Consider the following 16,372-nt stretch of genomic DNA (forward strand, 5'->3'; position numbering starts at 1 on the left):
TTTTATAAGAAATGCAATGGCTATTGAGAAGAAAAAACACGCACTGCAGGTAAAGTTTTATCAGAACAGCAGCAATAGTAGCGCCACATTGCAGGAATATCACTGACAGGAACAGTTGTGAAGATGCTACATGTCAATAAATGGGATAAAGAATATGATCAAGAAATCTGGAGAAACAGTTGAATTGGGGAGATCACTAGGGAGAAGGAGGTGGCTCATTCCCATGGCAGTAGTTGAAGCTGCTACAGCTATAGCCAACCGCACAGCCCATGCCTCATTCTGCAGCCAGTGATCAAGCTGTGTCACAGGAACTGGGAATTGTTTCCTCTTTGGTCAACAGATCAGAAGATTTTGTGGCGCATTTTATACTGGTACGGCATTCAGAACATCTACCAAATGAAGTCCCAAGATAGGTTACAACACCATGACTCGGCCCTTCATTCTTTTGGCACACATGGAAGTGGATGACATGTGGCCAAGGAAGATTCTTTGTACAGGCAAGGCACATTTAACTCTGCATGGTGCCGTGAATGCACAGAACTGAACTGTCACATATGGGGATTACTCCGCCACATGTTGTGCAAGAACATCCACTGCACTCAGCTTATGTGACTCTGTGGTGTACTTTTGCAAGCTCATTCATTCTCGGTCCATTTTTCTTTGAGAAGATGACACCTTGCAGGCCTGTTAGGTGTACAGCAACATCTGCACACTATAAGGACCTCCTTGTGCAACACATGATTCCAGCTTTGCAAGAACACGACTGTGTTTACACAGCTATTTTCATGCAAGATGGGGCCACATCATCTCCAGGCAGTTTCAACATATGTGGCCTTCCACATCCTCTAACCTAAATCCATGTGACTTCTGGTTGTAGGGATCATGTCTAATAGGGGATGTATCCAAACTCTTCCAGATCTGAAAGACACCGTATGATGACATATCGCTCTGACTAGACTGAATAATCTGCAAGCAACTGTAGACTGTGTAGTGTTATTAGTGCAGTATGGTGCTAAGCCAGGGACCATACTGAACACATTATAACTTGTGACCATATTCTAACAAAAGTGACAAAACCACCATTACATTGTGTTTGATCGTTCTTCCCCTTTTCCTGCAACTACACCACATTCCAAATGCTTACAGCACCATATTTTCACATGGTGGCAGAAAATGGAACTACTATTTTTTCAGTATACTCCACAAGCACACTGATTATTGAAAATATGCATGTTGTTTCAGCATCCTATGATGCGTACAGCCTGCACCACAGCACTCAGAACACCGTCAGTTTAATTAGAACCAGCTGGTGCTTTTATAACAATCGTCTACCATTTATTAGGATATATTTACTATATATTATTGAGAGTGAACACACAAAGAAAGATATGCCAATGTGTGGATGCACAGTTGCTTGAAACAAAGTGCAGTAAGAAATAAGGCCCAAATAAAAAAAACATGCAATAATGAAAAACCAAACAAAAAGGTGCAGTCTTGGACCAAAAATAAAATAAATTTTTAAAACTGCCAGTACTGGACCAAAATAAAACGCATTCACTAGGTAGGCATGCAAAGGGTAGTCATGGTGAGGGACTCTTACATCAAATCGGCTGATGTCATTTGGCATGTATCCTACCTCCCTGACCTGGTTCAAGCCACATTCACGTGTCTGTGAATGTTAGAGCATCGAGTACACATTTACAGAATACATTAATATGATGTTTCTGAATGGCGAAGCTTATGGTAATGGAAGAGCTGCTAGTCAACTTTACCAAGATCGTTTTCCACAACGTCCGACTCCATCACGTACTCTTTTTGCCACAATTTATGCAATGGCTTCAAGAAAGTGTACCTTCACCATCATCAGGCATGACTGTGATGCTATGAGAAGCCACCACACACCCAAACTGCAAGAGGCCGTACTGCATCACATTGAAGAGAATCAGTCAACAAGTACACAAGCAATTTCTTTGGCAGTTAATAAGTGAGTGGAATTGTAAAAAAAAAGTGATGTACTGGGTCACACCTGAGCAATTACTTGCAACGTAGTTGTGTTACCAACATGTTCCAAATGGTTGTAGCATGGGAACAGTACATGCCTGGACATGGTTCCAATTCAAAATATTCTCTACTCACCCCCCTCTAAAAGCCCCTTAAGTGTGTAACTGGAATTTCCGAGCACCCTGCATACACAGAAGGTGTAAAAAGGTATATTGGTATGACATAACTGGCTGCACACCACTCAGGAGAAATGTTCAACCATCTGTCTGCAAGTTATTTCCACTGGACACCACTTCGGTGACTTGTGCACACTTAATCTACCCTGGAAATCCTACTGGGAAAAGGGCACCTAGAGTTTAAAATGGAATCTGAACCACATTTCATTCCTGGCGTATCTTGACACCATTTAGAGCTCAAGGCTAGCATAAAGGCAATCAGAAAAATTCCAGTGTCTGACATTATGGTCTCCAGGTTCGCCCTTTAACACTAGACCACCAAGCCCGACTTATAGAAGACATAAAAGTTATTCAAATGCTTTAAAGAGTTCCCAACTTTGAAATTTCTCTCCAGGTGAATTATTACAGTGACAAAAGTATCAACTTTGCAGATTGCAAACACAATCAGTTTGATTATAATCGCCTGTTCAATATATGCTGTACAAAAATTAAAAACACAGCATACATTACATAAGTAAAACAAAATTACATAAAATCATCTCTCTCTTATGTGCAACTATTCTTCACAGACTCCAGCGAAAGGTGATCAGTAACGTTGATTATATCAGTTTGAAGGTTGTCTAGGGAGATTTTATTGGGTTTATGAGTTAGGAATGTAATGGTAAATTTTCACATAGTTAACTGGCACATAGAGGTCTTGTCTTGAAAGTGGTTTGTAGACAAACCATTGTCTAGTCATAGACCAACAGAAACAGTTCTATATTTCAGACTCTATGGTGTTAATTTCGAAGTTACAAAAAGAAGGAAAAAACCAAGCATCAGTGAGTCAAAGAATGTTCAGTTGCAGACAGCCAAACATTTCCAGTTCAGAAGAAGTGATCTGAAATTAAAGTAACCAGTTGATTAGTTACAACACAGGATGCAACATTTGTGCCTTACGAACACTGTTTACACAGTTCGCTCATTACTGATAGACAATCAGTCAGCTTGTGAATATGCACACAGATTGCTATAGTCTAAGGACCAAATCACACACAGAATTATCCAACAGCTCTCATGAAACTGATGCAAATGGAGCAAAGTTCTTACTGTGCTTTGCAGAAAATGCCATTGTACTCGAGTGATATTACAGGAAGTCTATACATCCCTTTCTCCTGTAAATGAAGGACCAACAATGAAGGACTTTTGACCAACAGAAAAACCCTAACTAAAACTAAGTAACCTGTGGCCTGTTTCATTCTTCCATGGGTAATACAGACAGGACTACAAGGAGAAGACTGCATATTCAGAATGAGTGGTTTAGAAGGGACACAACCACTTAAATCAAATATATGACTCTTGTTGTTTTTATTGCTGGTTATTAAAATCCTGACAAAAGCTTCTGGAAAGATTTACTTCATCACAAAAATAATTTTAATGAGCGTGCGAGTTTGTACAGCCAGTCAAGCTGAAGACAAACTTCGGAGTTAGAAACTAAATGAAAACTGATTTTCATCACACTTTAATCATCATGTAACTATATTCACAGACTGCATTTGAGACATTCATTTAATTGATTGTAAATATAATGTACTTGGATAGCTAAAAAATTGACTCACCAAGCAGCAGCAGGAGAAAACATACATACATGTATTAAAGTTTGCAAGCTTCCGGAGTCAGTGGTTCCTCATTCTGGCGCAAGAGTTAAAGGGGAAGGAAGAGGACTGGTGCGGTTTATGAAAAGGGGTAGAGTTCAGAATAGTCACCCACAACAATGGGTCAGTGGAAACTTACTGGACAGGACGAGAAGGAAAGACTGACTGTCGGAGACTGCATCAGATGATTTGAAAACCTGATAGCTTCTAGCTGGAAGATAAAGTAACGTGCAGGACAGAGATTACTGCCAAAACATCATGCACGAGTTGGAGTGGAAAGCTAAGTGTATTTTACATTATAAGAGGTGGGAGTGGGGTGACAAGAAGTAGACAGGTCAGAAAGTGAAAGATATAGAAAACTGAAAGGAAGTGAAGAAATGAATAATTACCATGAAGAAACACCAAGACCGAAAAAATTAACGTAAATTAAACCCAGGTGGGTGGCGAGAATCGAGGACTTCTTGTAGTGCCAGTTTCCACCTGCGGAGTTCTGGGAAAGTGGTGTCTGGGGGAAGAACCCCGATGGCGGGTGTGGTGGAAACAGGCACCGAGGTTATGACTTATGTTGTACAGCATGCTCTGCAACATGACATTGTGTGTTGCCAGTATAAGCCCTCTGCCTATGCCCATTCATATTAATTGATAACTTTGTGGTAGTCATGCCAATGTAAAAGGCTGAACAATGTTTAAATAACAGCTAGTATATGATGTGTCATTTCAAAGGTGGCTCTCCCATTGATAGTGTGTGTTTTTATCAATTACAGGGCTGGTATAGGTAGTGGCAGGAGGGTGCATAGGGCAAGAGGGCAAGGCTTACAGCGGGGACAGTCACAGACATAGGAGCAATAGGGTACAGAGATACATGTAGGAGGAGTGTAGGGTCTAACAAGGATATTGTGGAGATTGGTAGGGTAACAAAAAGATGTTCTAGGTGTGATGGGCAAAATGTCGGACAGAATCGACCTCATTTCAGGTTACAGTTTAGGAAGTCATAACCTTGCTGAAGTAGCTGATTAATACACTGAAGACCAGTATATTACTGACTGACAAGTGGTGTAATCCTAAGTTGTTTTTTGGAGTGATGAATAGTTCCAGGATTGGATGTGATGGCCTGGAAAATCTGCTTCTGAACTAGGCTGGTGGAGTAATTATATCCAGTGCAGGCTGAGGTGAGAATGGTGGTGTATTAATGTGAAGAGTCTGCATCTCAACAAATACATTTGCCTCAAATTCCAAGGCTGTGTGAGAGGGAATGTTTGACATGGAAACATTCCCTCCCATACAGCCTTGGCATTTGAAGCAAACATGTTTGTTCAGATGCAGACTCTTTACAGCTATACACCACCATTCTCACTTCAGCCTTCACTGGATGTAATTACACGATCAGCCTAATTCAAAAGCAGATTTTCCAGGTCATCACATCCAATCCTGGCACTACTCATGCCTCAAAAAAAACTTTGGAGTACACCACTTGTCACTTCCAAGGGGAGGCCACAATGTTGGGATCATGGATTTACTTCAGACTTTGTACACCTTTAGTAGGCAATTAAAACAACATAGCATGCAAGCAGTAAGGGCACTACTCAGGCAATTCTGAGAAAATCACTAGAGAAGTTTTACGTGTATTATGTAACTGATGTAGCTGTGCGAAGATGCCAACCGTAAGACGTCACTGTGGTCAAGTGGTTAGCCTTGGCGTGTTGGAAGAGGTTTGTAGACAAGACAACAGTTGGAGTCCTGATAACACTTTTTAATCTATGTTTTTATTATCACCGGTCACATTATTTAATTTACGTGACATCTAAGAGGTAATATAGTGAAAAAAAAACCACATGCATTTTCACAAAGTTTTAGTGAATTTACTATGTTATTTGCCTATTTACTGTATGTAATTAAATTTTCAAAGATGAAAGACTGACTTTGAGAGCCCATGTCAAACCTAACAATTATGCGAATAAAGGTTTCTTGAAATTACTGCAACCAGTCACTTTTGTTTTGTTCTTAATTTTTTTTTTTTTTATTATTGCATTACCAGTTTCGAACCGCCTAGAGATTCATCATCAAAGGGTACATTTATTAATTTTCTGCAGTACTGTGGGATTTGTGTACAGTGATTAATACCCATTAGTTGGATATAGGTGAACACAGTAATCTGGAAAATATAATGAATGTTTGCCTGTGACGTTAATTGTACTGCAGTGCAATCCAACCAATGGATATTAATCACTCTACATGACTGCCACATTGCTGCAGATAATTAATAAATGTACCATCTGATGAATCGCTAGGCAGTTCGAATCCGGTAATGGAATAAAAAAAAAATTAAAGGAAAAAACAAAAGGTGACTGATTTCAATAATTACAAGACACCTTTATTCATCAGTCACAGTGTTCCTCATTCATAATGGATAAACGTTTTAAATAATGCAAATGATGTTATTCATGATCAGTAATATAATGAGTTACAATGTGCCAAATCACAAGAGTAATGCACAATTACTCATCGGAGCTCACATCATCACACCTTACAGGATGATATTTATCATGCAGACATGGAAAACAAATTGAAACTTTATGCAAATAAACATTGTCTTTTTTCATTATATTGACTCTCAAATGCCATATAAATTATATGACCAGTGATGAAAAAAAAAAGGAATCGAACAGTTGCCTCATACAAGTTCATCTTTTAAGGTTCTAATGCTTATTACTTTACCACCATGAGCTGTAACAGCCAACATCTACACACATTAGCCATATAAAATATGTGTAAAACTTCTCTTGCGATTTTCTTGGAATTGCCAGAGTAGTTCACCTCGTTACTTGCACATTATGTTGTTTTAATGGCCAACTAAAGACGTAAAAAGTTTGAAGTAAATCAGTCATTCCAATGTCATGGCCTCCTCTTGTCAGTATTATACTGGTCTTGAGTGAATTAATCAGCTATTTCATGAAGGGTGTGACTTCCTAAAACTGAGCCCTGAAATGAGGTTGATTCTGTCCGACATTTTGCCCATCACACCTAGAACACCTTTTTGTTGCTCTCCCAATATCCACAATATCCTTGTTAGATCTTTCACTCCTCCTGCACCTCTCTCTGTACCCTACGGCTTCTACGTCTGTGACAGCCCCCACTGTAAGCCTTGCCCTATACATCCCCGTGCCACTATCTATACCACCCGCGTAACTGGCAAAACATATACTATCAAAGGGAGAGCGGCCTCTGAAATGACATCGCATACCACCTCTTATTTAAACACTGTTCGGCCTTTTACATTGGCATGACTACCACAAAGTCATGAGTTAATATGAATGGGCATAGGTAGAGGGTATATACTAGTAACACAATACTCTGTTGCAGAGCAGTCATAACCTCAGTGCCCGTTTCCACCACACCTGCCATCGGGGTTCTTCCCCCAAGACACCACTTTCTCAGAACTCCGCATGTGGGAACTGGCACAACAACATGACATTGGTTCCCGCCACCCATCTGGGCTTAATTTATGTTAGTTTCTTCAAAGTAACTATCCCTTTCTTCACTCCCTTTCAGTTTTCTATATCTTTCATTTTCTAACCTGTATTTTTTGCCACCTCCGCCTCCCACCTCTACCACATAAAATGCACTTAGCTTTCCACTCCAACTCATGCACGACGTTTTGGCATTAATCTCTGTCCTGCGCATTAACTTATCTTCCACCTCGAAACTCTCAGGATTTCAAACCACCCGATGCAGTCTCCAACAATCAGTCTTTCCTTCTCCTCCTGTCCGGTAAGTCTCCTCTGACCCAGGGTGCTGGGTGACTATCCTTAACTGTTCCCCTGTTCCTAAACCTCACCAGTCCTTTTCCTTCACACCTTTTCTTTCCCCTTCAACCCTTGTGCAAGAATAAGAGCCACTGGCTCTGAAAGCTTGCGAATTTTAACACCCTTATATATGTGAGTGTGTGTGTGTGTTATCCTGCCACTGCTTGGTGAACAAACTTTTTTATCTGTCTAATTACATTATATTTTCAAAAATTGATTATTTTTGTTGATTCATTTAACTGGTTGGTTAACTAGAGCTGTAAGCTGTGCATTCAATTTGCTTTGAGAGGTATGATGCTTTAACTCTAGGTTAATTCTAGTGCTGCAAGAGAGATGTATATTGCAGCATTAACTATTCAAAATGCCTAAAAGGAACTAAGTTCATAAGATTGAATTGTTTTGCTTTAAAGACAAAGTAACAACAATATCTGACCAATAGTTTTAATCCCTCAGGACATACTACACTTCCACAAAGGTTTCTGCAAAGAACCTGAAAGGGGTGGTTCAATACTGGGAAGCATGAGGCGCAGTTCTTTTTTACGCTTTCAGCATAGCACAACTTTGACATACTGAGAATTAAAGAAAAAAGTTTCTGCTAATAAAAGATCAGACGTACAATGTTTCTGGGCAATCACATTGGTATATCAATGAAAAGAACAACTCACCAGGAATCTGCCGACCTATTGTCATTTGCTTATGAGCCACAAATTTCACAATATGAATTTCATTGGTACTGTGAAAGCACACAGTTTTAAAAATGGGACTCTCCAAAGGTCAGAGGAATACAAGGGCACACCACCGCCAATATGATTAGGACTAGTAAGGCACTAGACTGCTCAACCCAATCTTCAGTGCCAATAAAGTTGCATCAACTCATTAAAAAAAATTTCTGCTTCATGTGTTCTCTTTACACTATCCTATTTAGCAATATTATTTCAAAGTTTCAGTTTAATCTGTTAGAGCTCTGTGAGAGGTATTCACCACAGTCGCACACGAAAGGACCAATCTATTAAAAATAGTGCTACCTTGTGTGACTTAACTGAACCAAGAACCACAACAAAGTTCCAGCAAACAATAAAGGCTTGTTTCTATAATCACTGAATAATTTCTGGTACTTCTATTTCAAAAGTTCATTCTGTATTCTTGTGTATTAAGAAATATCTTAAAAATCAATCTTTTGAGATTAGACCTTTCTGCTGTGTAATACATAAGCTGTTATCACACCATTAATATCTCAGAAACTTATACTCACTTTTCAAAATCATTTTGTCCTATAAATAGTTAAGAGGCCACTACTAAATATATACAAATATCCGGAGAATAACAATACTTCTCTTAATCCTGAATAATCCACTTTTTTCCAACTGAAACCATTTCTAAATGACAAAGTTTATAATGCAACAGAACTATTCTAAGACAGTAGTTTAAGTAACTGCTTTCAAGAAAACAGGTACTTACAAAGTTTTAGAGGTGGTCAGAGGAAGTTTTGAACATTTTTCTTTTGAAGTGCTCTGTGCAACAAGTACTATGTAAATGGAAAGATGACTTAGAATAATAAGCTGCAAGACAGGACAAAAATATGTGAGATAATTTATGAGAAAATTCTCATTTCAAAATCAATTCATACCAAAACTGCTGATAATTACATCTTCTTACTGCCCCCCTCCCCCAAACACACACACATTACATTATTGATGAAGTAGACTCCAGATGAAGGGTAAGTAAATGCTCTTTTTTTTATCTTCAGTACGCAATAGTATTTGTTGGCAACTGTTCAATAGTTGTCAAAACATTATTTGCAGTTTCTGCTACTAAGGAGTGTGTGTCACTTCAGTAAACATCCAAATTACATCACCTATTTTAAATGTGAATGTTTTGCTATACATGATAGTGAACTGATAAAGGATACATTCCATAGCAAGATCCTTCTCAAGTCCAATTTGAAGTGGCACATACATATTACTTTCACAAAGAAGCTATGTCACTCTTGATTATATCTTACCCAGAAGCTGGAAATCAATACATTTTGATCATGAAAAATTTCAGCAGTTACTAACACCAGCTCTTTACCTTTCTTATCAAAGTGTCAAAATGTTGCTCCTATAGTGCTCAACTTATATTTAGTTTGCAAATAAATGTATGTTCCAACTGCAGATGGCATGAAATTGATAATGCAATAAAGTTCACATCAAATTACAAGTTAATTATTTCAAATACTTACATATGTAAAATCAATGAAATCGCAGTCCACATCACAGTAGCCGACAGTGCCTACTGAGTAACTACCTTCTTGCTTATATCGAAATTTACCCAATGATCGGTGGAAAAGTACTGTGTGAAAAAGACTTGCTACAGCTTCATCAACTTGTCTGCCCTCTACAGTCTGCCAAAAGAAAATTAATCATTAATCTAGAGCCCATTATTTTCTCTTCATTGCCTATAAGAGGCACCAAAACCATTTCTCTACTTTACATGACTAATAAAAATACTGAATGAAAAACGAAAGTCTTTGCAGAACAAATTAATTTATATTTTACCTTCACATAGTGACAATTAAGAAACTACTACTAAGTTATAGCTAGAATTTGAGTATAAACATTGAATCTGGATATTTTTCTGTTGTGGATAACACACTTATCAGCATAAAAGATGTAAAATGAATACTTCAGTAAGCCATACCACAACAGTTAACAGTGCTAATGAAATTCTAAAGGCCCAGTTCCAAATATTAGCTCAGGACAGAGTTTTAATCCATCTGGGAGATTCAGCACGATATACATTCAAGGCGAACTTGAAGATTCAGTCACTAAATATTATCTGCTCATTGGTAATTATTTCTTTTATCGTATGAACCTGGTTTATTCCTTCATCTGATATTCATTTAGCTCTATTCTTTGCACTTTATTAATTCAGTCTGTTGTCCTCAGTGGAGATTCTTCACATTTCCTGAACAAGCTGAGATTGTCCACAATCAGGTATTAACGATTTCTCTATACTGATTTCTTCATATAACCTATTCATCTCTTCCACACAATTTTCGCGTTTTCTCAGTCCTTTTATTTCTGTTATTGTGATTGTTGAAGTAATAGAAAATTTGTTCAGTTACATCTGTCTCTTCTGTTTACTTACATATTTTCCCCTCATTATGTAGCATCTGATTTCAACTCCAGACTGTTTCCATGTTCTCCATTCCCTCTACTTCCCCCACGATAAAATAATGTAGCAACGTATTCTGCTGCACATAGTGCTTGGAGTTTAAACCTTTTGACTTTATTGATCTGTCCAAAATAATTCTTCAGAGATTTTAATGCATGTATAAAATTTGAGCTCTACATTCTTCATAATTGTTGCCAAAAGAATCATTTTAATAATGACTAAATTTATAGCAGTGGCAACAGTTGCTATGTCACCTGCAAGGGCAATGTATTTAATATTTTGCCATCTTAACTTTTGGTCACGCACACCCACATCCTCCATCAATCCTTGCAGCCTCAACATAAGACAACATTTGTAAAACCCACACACTGCTTAATTTATGGGAGAAGAGAGGAAATCTCACTCCAGCCCATGGTCAATTTATTCAGTGCTAAGTATGCATATCCAATTAAGACTGTCTAAATCAGTGGTTCCGAACCTTCCTCAGAACAACCCTCCCCCCCCCCCACCCCCGAGTTTAGCCAGGCATAAGCTAGTAATCCCCCCCCCCCCCTCCCAACATCATCTCCAACTTTAGCACCTATCTAATCTGTAGAATGAAATGCTTTTCTTTTTCTTGGAACACTTATTTTTAAAGTGATGAAAGATGAATGAAATGATATTTAGTAGATAGATAGAGAGAGCGAGAGAGAGAGAGAGAGAGAGAGAGAGAGAGAGAGAGAGAGAGAGAGGCGAACAGCACCCCAGACTATATCCTTAATGAACAAACCGAGTTAGCTAACACCCCTTTCCTGAAACATTTCCAAAAATAATTTTCCACCCTCCAAAGCAAATGATATTCTTACGCTTATCTGCAGGTCACATAGCAAATTTATGTGTTACTACAATTCTCATGATGGTAAATGTAAATAAATAATGTAGCCTACTGTCTTACCTATACAGTACTAAAAAAAATGGATCAACTATATAATTAATGTAACAGTATTTACCACAAAGCTCACACTGTCAATGTCTCCCTGAACTAGTGTAAAAGGTGTTTCAGTTGCTTAAGTGAATTTATGAACTTTTTCCAAACATGGGACATCTTCATGATGTCACAAAATACCATAGTATCTTTGTCACTCATATGTTTGTAAGCACTTTGTATTGTATCAAAACATGTGGTGTATGCTAGAAATCTTTTCTGTGACAAATCTAAAAAGCTCAGCAAGAAAAATTTGTGTGCAACAATAAGAATGCAGTGGGAATGAATTCACATCTGTTAAATGAATGTAATGAAAACAAACACTCCACACCGACATTTCACGTAAGTCACATCCAATGAAAATCTGTAATGCAACCATCTGTGTGGCATGCTTATAATTATGTATTATTTATATTTTAGGACAATTAATATGTAAAAAAACGCAATGAAAGCATCAAAAGCATCTGAAGATATATCATAATGATTCAAAACCAGTAATAAAGGAACTGAAAATAAATTTGTGGCTGGTTGCTGCCTCAACACCATCAACATTAATGCTACTAATTGAGAAAAGTAATTATTGATAACTTATATAATCAATATTAAAGACTTACGAAATTGTGATAATAGTAGTGATCTTTTGAAAATAATTTAGTTTTGTGACAAATAATTGAACCATTTAGTTTTTACCCCTCAGAAAATTATATTTTACTCCTCAGGTGGTAATTACCCCGAGGTTGGGAACCATTGGTCTACATCAGTCGTGGACTGGAGCAGCCTCAAGTGCCGTTCTTCTTCCACAATTGAAGCTGTGTCGAGAGAGTAACAATATTGTGGAAATCTGACTTCCATTTCTTTACCCATCAGTAAAGGATATGATTTGGTTTTCTTGTGCTCTTTTCCCATCAACAGATCTTTCTCCCAAGAAACTGTAAAGGAGTGTCTTACCACAGTTCTTTTTAATTTACTACTGTTGAGATTTTTAGCAAGAAATTTGATTTTGAAGTTACCATTTGAAAGAGACTGTGGGATGCTCTCTCCATGTGATTATGTTTTTCCATTTTTTTGTCAGCTTACAAAGATAATATGCTTGTTCTATTATCATGTAATGTCTTACTACTGGGATTATGCTGAAGTTTTCCTGAACACAAACATTTCCTTTTGAAGTTCTTCACTATTATTTGCTAATCTAACAATGGAAACTTAATATTCCACTACAGCCATATTTGTCAATGTGATGAGCCATATCTCACTATCATTTTTACCTCCAATTGTTTTCTTCTTCTGTGTTACACCATCCGTTTCATGTGTTAAATATTCTTTCTTAAATTCCTCAAATTTCATAATATTGTGTAGAAAACTCAAGTTGGACTTAGTGCACTATCACATTTCTGTACTTCTGCACCTTATTAATTGCTTTTGGCTTCTTCCAAACTAGGTGATACAGACTTTACATTTGCCTTTTGATATGTCATTTTCTGTTATATGACAGGGGCTTAGGTATTGATACTTTTGCTTGCAGCATTGTTGCAAAACTCCTCTTCATAGACTCTGGTCCTGTCCTCTGATATATCCAGAAAATTCACATCAGATGCAAAAAGTAAAATGGTAACATCAGCTGCATAACAGGACTCTGCAAGTATAACTCCTGACTTATGCAGATACATTCACATTTTTTAAAAGGCACATATTTTAGATTGTGACTATATCTTATATAAAATATCTAAAAATTACCAATACGTGTGAAATGGGTATAAGTAGATCAAAGTTCATGAAATCCTACAAGAGACCATTTCATCTAAAGCCTGAAGTATCAATACTAATTATTCGGTCAATATGGAAAAAGCTACAAAAATACATTAAAAACTGCATCTCCAAAAACATTATATAATGCAAAATTCATATACTACAAACTTTCAAAATGAGTGCGATACAGTGAATATAGCCCATAGACCCACACTTTAGACAAGTACCCAACACATCCATAGAGTTAAATGAGGTTCTGGAAAAGCTGAGATAGGAGGACAGACTGAAGAGATTATGAAAAAATTTTGAGAAACATATGGTAGAGACTGTTCACAATATTTAAACATGATATTAACTGTCCATTGTGACAACGTAATCAAAAAGCACTGAATTACACTAAATAGCTACGAACTGAAACGCTTTCTTATTCAGTGTAAAATGTCCCTTCACAAAAGTTCATTCCGCAGAATACGAAAATTGATTCACGACAATTTTATTTTTTTTTTTCCTTATATTCTTGCGGCGGGGTGTGAGCAAATGCACGCAGAAACAATATTTTTATTTACCTTTCGTACCGTAACAAAAATAACATCACATTCCAACTTGCCACAACTACAGAAAATTGATTTTTTAAATGTAGAAGTTCAACTCATTACCTAACAGTAAACTCAACTTTCTCTAACCGCATGTTAAAATGCCTTTGTCGTTATGCAAACACGTCTAACATATTAATATATTCATCTGGGTTTATTGTCGTGATTCGAATGCAAGAGCAGATACGAAGTAAAAAGAAGAGGTAATGACCGGCGCAATTAACACAGCCGGTACTGAAAATAGGAACGCTCTTTCACAATATTTGTGCCACTGATACAAACTACTTTACACAGAGACGAATTAGCGCATCTACCCTTTTTAAATAGTTCCGTAGCACACTTCAAACTGAAAATGTTTGGTAATTTTCAACAACTATGGGCTAGGACCGTCGTTACTTACCAATTCAAAAGTCTGGGATCTTGCATTCATGTTCTATTTTTGAGAATTTTCGCAACTGATTATTCATGACTATTAATTTTTTTAGCTAGCCGTATTTCCACTTCCTAGCGTGGAACACTTTAAAACCTACTTTGCACTACAAGCGCACACAACAAGCGTTGGATTGTGTCAGCTGTTCTTTGTTTATGTGCAAGAATATAAAGTAGCTTATGTTTTTCTTCGAATATCTATAGCTTTCAGTTCACAACAATTACCGACACTTTCTTCAAACCTTCTTATCGTTTGGAAAAAACACACATGCCGACGGCTAGATACACTGCCACACAAATAGAAATGCATAATATTACTGACGCCGCCCCAGCAAGCTTTCACCACATATCCTCTCCCGGCCCCTCATGCGTTTCTACGTCATGCCAGAGACTCTCATGTATGAAATGAACTCAGTCGATAAGCCAAGCCACGTTATCGATATTTTTGTTCACAATATCGATGCCATTTCGCGTAAACTTGTTTAGGAGCATAAGCGAACCAAGTTCATTCTTTCAGATTAGAGATGGGCAAACTGAAACACGTAACTGTTTCGAAACAAATGGAACAGTACAATGTAATGTTTCGATACGCTGTTTCGAAACAGTGAAACAGTTTGTGATTTGTAATTTAATAAACCTACACATTTTATCATCTTGAATGTCTACTGTATAAGTGTGTCCATATAAACACAAATGATCTGCGAGAGCGCTAATCATATCGCAGAAAGTATGAAACTATCACTTAGGCGTCTTGGCAGTTTCGTATTTCATGCAGCAAATGCGCTGCTTTCGTGTCGTGTGACTTTCATACTTTTCAATTCGCTGAGGACAGCCATAGCCGAAGACAGAAGACCAACCACGAACAGAATTGGAGGTGGGAGCAAACTGCAGAAGCAGCGGATATGCTACTGGGATTCCCACATTCCTTTAGTATGGGTAATATACCCATCCCGCTAATTTCCATGCACAGAAAGGGAATCATTGTGGATAATAGGCACAGTGACTGTAGACTTACAAATAATGTCAAATAATTCGAATAAATAACAAAATATAACAGAAAAAGTTTTGTCTTTCAAGGTGTTTCGAACCGTTACTATAAATTCACCATGCTTCCCAGCCCTTCCCGTTCACCATTACACTATCAGTGATATGTCAGACAGATTGCTTGCAATTATACCTACATCAAATTTGTATATATGTCTAATAACTGTCACTCTACCCCTTTTTTTATTCAAAATGTTGTAGGCTTACTTGCGTTTCTTAATATGATTACTGTACATGAACAGAGAAGCGTATGTTATAAAAAAGTGTAATTTAACTGAATGATTTTCACATATTTATTATTTTCAATGTGAATAGTATGCGTTGTTTTATTGTTTGGTTAGTGTTTATAAAGCAGATGTTACGCCATTTCGGAATAGGACAGTCAGCTAGAAACGAAGCTTTATTTTCGGATATCTTAAGCTTCATGCTACTGCTTGTCAAAAAGATTTCGACACTCTTGAAAGTGTTTCACGAAGTGGTATGTTGTGTTTCAGCACCTGTGCCGAGCCTGAATCTCGTCCGACACAGAGCGGAATGAAACATCACTGTTTCGATACAATTAGTCCGTTCCAAACACAGGTGGACTGAAACAGCCTTATTTTGAAACAACGATACAGTTTCTGTGTCTGGCTCGAAATCGAATCTGGTCCGGTTTTCCGAGACAGGAGCGGAATGAAACACCACTGGTTCGAAACAGTGAACCACAGCCGTTCCGAAACACTGAAACAGTTCCACGTATCGATACACTGCATCGAAACATAGAAACAGTGGCCAAGTCTATTTCAGATATTCGTAGTCAATGTCGTGTAGTCAGCAGAGAGTAAAT

General features: G+C 37.6%; 1 protein-coding gene across 1 annotated transcript in view; it reads right to left on the minus strand.

Moving 5' to 3' along the window:
* LOC126184694 (autophagy-related protein 101) overlaps positions 1-14,878 on the minus strand; it is a 36,843-nt gene extending 21,965 nt beyond the window's left edge. Inside the window, exons 1-2 of the mRNA XM_049927195.1 lie at positions 14,474-14,878; positions 9,836-9,997 (exon numbers count right to left, since the gene is read on the minus strand). Of these exons, the coding sequence (XP_049783152.1) occupies positions 9,836-9,997; positions 14,474-14,503 (192 nt within the window). The 5' untranslated portion in view covers positions 14,504-14,878. The remainder of the gene's footprint in view (positions 1-9,835; positions 9,998-14,473) is intronic.
* Positions 14,879-16,372: the final 1,494 nt, after the last annotated feature.

The sequence above is a fragment of the Schistocerca cancellata genome, chromosome 4 (assembly GCF_023864275.1).
Source record: "Schistocerca cancellata isolate TAMUIC-IGC-003103 chromosome 4, iqSchCanc2.1, whole genome shotgun sequence".
Classification (NCBI taxonomy): Eukaryota; Metazoa; Arthropoda; class Insecta; order Orthoptera; family Acrididae; genus Schistocerca; species Schistocerca cancellata.